A 3,369-nucleotide genomic window follows, 5' to 3' on the forward strand; every position below is an offset into this window, starting at 1 on the left:
CTGCCTACAGCATTAATCCTGAGATTGATGTTGGACAAGTTGAAGGTGCATTTGTGATGGGATTGGGCTATTTCTTAACTGAGAGAGTTGTCTATGATAAAGATACAGGAGCACTGCTGACACATAACACATGGGTAAGCATAACTATATATATGCTTATTTTCTAAAACTTCTTATTGTTCTTGTTTCTTAATAATATTTCTTATTATTCAGGAGTACAAGCCACCCACTACTAAAGATATTCCCATTGATTTCAGAGTTGAGCTGCTTAAAAATGCACCAAATCCTCTAGGAATACTTGGCTCTAAAGGTAACTCTTACTCTACTATTAGTATGCAGTGGTTTAATGCATGGTATTGTCCTTATTTTGTAGCTGTTGGTGAGCCTCCATTGCTGATGAGCAGTGGCGTGTTGTTTGCTCTCAAAAGAGCTGTGGAGAGTGCTAGACATGATGCTGGTAATAGTGATCCTTTTATTTTAAGTAAGTTCATGCAAAATATTGCAATAGTAAAATGAATACTGTTTCTGTTGTAGATGCTCCAGCTACTGTAGAAGCAACACAGCAAGCTTGTCTTGTTGATCCATTGAAATTTGAATTTTAACATAATATAATATCTATGATTTATTGTTTTTATTAAACCAGCATTGTGTCACGTGTTTACAGTATACTAGTTTATTCCGCTTATTCTCCGTATATTGGACTATTTTAATTTTTAACTCTTATAAAAATGGATGATTTTCTGCTTGCTGCTTTGGCCATTGCCCTATTCTTCTCTCCTCCTGCATCTAGTGCTAGTGAGGAAGGCCCAGTTCCGCTTGTAATATGGTCTGGAATGGGTTAGTTATTAAAGCAAGGGTTTAGATAGCTTGTGACAAATTTAAAAGTCAAGTTTACACTTCCAGTGTTGATTTTGATATTTTACATGTAGGTGACAGCTGTTGCTATGAATATGGTGCTTATCAGTTTAAAGTTGTCCTGGAACGTCTTATACCAGGTATATATATCAAAATGGTTGCTTTTGGAAAGACTCCTACAGAGGTAAATAAAGGGTCTATGGTAGCACCAGCAATATCTCGGTCATCATTCTCCTCCTCTTCTTTCTATTGTTAGGATTCATACAACAGTTTCTTTCTTGATTCTAATAAACAGGTTGAACTAGCTTGTGATTTACTATCATCAGATGAGATGTTAGCTAATGGTTTCAATGCAATGGGTTTCTCTCAGGGATCACAGTTCCTGTAAGTTATGGAGGATATGTGTGCTAAGTATATTCATTGCAAAATTGTACTCATGATTGCATACCGTAATAACTTCAAGGAAAAAAATTAATTCGTTGGACGTCAACTTTCCATTGGCAGCAATGGAGAAATGATAGAAAAGGCTTGGCACCAGGAAACCGCTCTGTATTTCATAGTAGCAATCTTTCAAGTGACTACTAGACCCCATTAGATCCTCAGGATGCTTTCTAAGCTTCTGAGAAAGGCCTCAAGAAGGTAGCAAGGCAAGAAAATGTGTTTTCCCCCATTGAACTCTTAATAAACTTGACGTCCATCATGGTGGCCAATTTATTGTGTGGGTTGGATTACGGTACTCAAAAGTTATGAATATACTTAGCATGCATATCCTCTATTGTCAGCCAAATTTTATCAAAATTAAAAGGAGAGATTTCTCCATTTGTAATGTATAATGACAGTGTACATGTACTTATATTGTGTAGAACGTCCTTTACAAATTTTTTAAAGTTGCTTCAAAAGTGTACAGGTAGTACAGGGTTTTTGGCTAAATTTTGCCAAAAATGAAAAGAAGAGAATTTTTATTTTTATAATTTTTCCTGATGCATATACATTGTACATGTACTTATATTGTGCAGAAAGTTTGGGGTGATTCCGATCAAATTTGATTTTTTAACGAAATTTTTAAAGTTACTCCAAAATCAGCCCCAAGTCCCTGTACTATAGTACAGGGTTTTTGACCAAATTTCGCCAAAATTAAAGGAAGAGAATTCTTCATTTTTAAAATAATTTTTTAAAATGCATATACATGCATAGTTGCCAACTTTCTGTCACTGAATTCCGGGACATGAAGCCACACCCATAGAACCACACCCACTAGGACTGATGTTGATCACCTCTTAAATACCTGCAGCAGTTCCTGAGCAGCAATCTAAGTTCATTTTTGAGCTTAATTTTAACTTTTGAGCTCACTGTTCATGCAGCTATAATTATAATTGATAATAATTGAATTTTTATTACTGGGAGTGGTCAATTTTACATGGGTGTGACTGTAAAAATGGCTGATCCGGGACAGAGAACAATCCGGGACCCCTCCGGGACAACACTGAGCAGTGAATCCGGGACTGTCCCGGACATTCCGGGACGGTTGGCAACTATGTACATGTTCTTTTGTTATGTGAAAGTTTTAGCTGATTCCGTTCAAAATTGAATTTTTTACAAATTTTTAAAGTTGTTCGAAAACTCATTATACATGCATGTACTATTGTAGCAATATTCAGTTCATGAAACATGCTTTGTTGGAAACTATGGCCCTCAATATACCCACTGTATACTGTAATGTACTGACATAGTGACATTTTGTTTTATTATAGACGTGCACTAGTCCAGAGATGTGGCTCTGTAAAGATATACAATTTGATATCACTGGGTGGACAGCATAATGGCGTTTATGGTTTTCCGTTTTGCCCAGGAAGCAGTAGCATATTGTGCCATTTGTTTAGAAGATTCTTAGGAATGGGAACATATTGATCAGTCATACAAGACAAGTATATTAATGAATACACATGATATCACTTTTTGGATTAGCTTAGTTCAAGCACAGTACTGGCATGATCCTTATGATGAAGAATCTTATGCTCTTGATTGTGAATTTTTATCTGACATTAATCAAGAACTAGTGAGGGAGGATTATGTCATTTTGTTGTTAGTTATGTTATCATTGCTTTTTCCTTCTTTCTTGGTCTCTGCTTGTACTTATATGCTTAGGTCTTCAAACCATCTTATAAAGAAAGATTTTCCAATATTAGTAACTTTGTACTAGTCAAGTTTGAATACGACATGATGGTGGAACCAAAAGAAACTGAGGTATCATAAATAGAGATGTACCGATAATCGGATTGGCAATTTGGCATATCAGATATCGGCTTATTGGCCTGTTTTTATAGTATCGATTATCGGTTTATTTGCATGCATCTTGCAGATACAGCAAAACATGGTCATAAGCATGAGAATAAAGGGTTAATTAATTAATTTAAAGACATTATGATGTCAAAATGATTCTGTAACTGGGACTACTTAAAAATTAGTCAAGATACTAAATTGTGAAGTGTATAAGTCACATTGTACATGTGTAAA

The 3,369-nt window shown here is 35.4% G+C and overlaps 2 protein-coding genes across 2 annotated transcripts in view; both read left to right on the top strand.

The window, feature by feature from the left end:
* LOC100639167 (xanthine dehydrogenase/oxidase-like) overlaps positions 1-666 on the top strand; it is a 10,641-nt gene extending 9,975 nt beyond the window's left edge. The window contains exons 21-24 of the mRNA XM_020003174.1: positions 11-134; positions 214-310; positions 374-481; positions 535-666. Coding sequence (XP_019858733.1) covers positions 11-134; positions 214-310; positions 374-481; positions 535-602 — 397 coding nt within the window. The 3' untranslated portion in view covers positions 603-666. The remainder of the gene's footprint in view (positions 1-10; positions 135-213; positions 311-373; positions 482-534) is intronic.
* A 153-nt stretch (positions 667-819) lies between these two features.
* Positions 820-3,346, top strand: LOC100639292 (palmitoyl-protein thioesterase 1-like). The gene is given in 6 exon segments (XM_020003179.1): positions 820-837; positions 930-1,039; positions 1,112-1,239; positions 2,607-2,780; positions 2,821-2,911; positions 3,001-3,346. Coding segments are annotated over 6 exon segments (615 nt in total). The 5' UTR covers positions 820-833; the 3' UTR covers positions 3,109-3,346.
* The last annotated feature ends 23 nt before the right edge of the window (positions 3,347-3,369 follow it).

This window comes from Amphimedon queenslandica, unplaced genomic scaffold, assembly GCF_000090795.2.
Source record: "Amphimedon queenslandica unplaced genomic scaffold, v1.1 AMPQUscaffold_12727, whole genome shotgun sequence".
NCBI lineage: Eukaryota > Metazoa > Porifera > Demospongiae > Haplosclerida > Niphatidae > Amphimedon > Amphimedon queenslandica.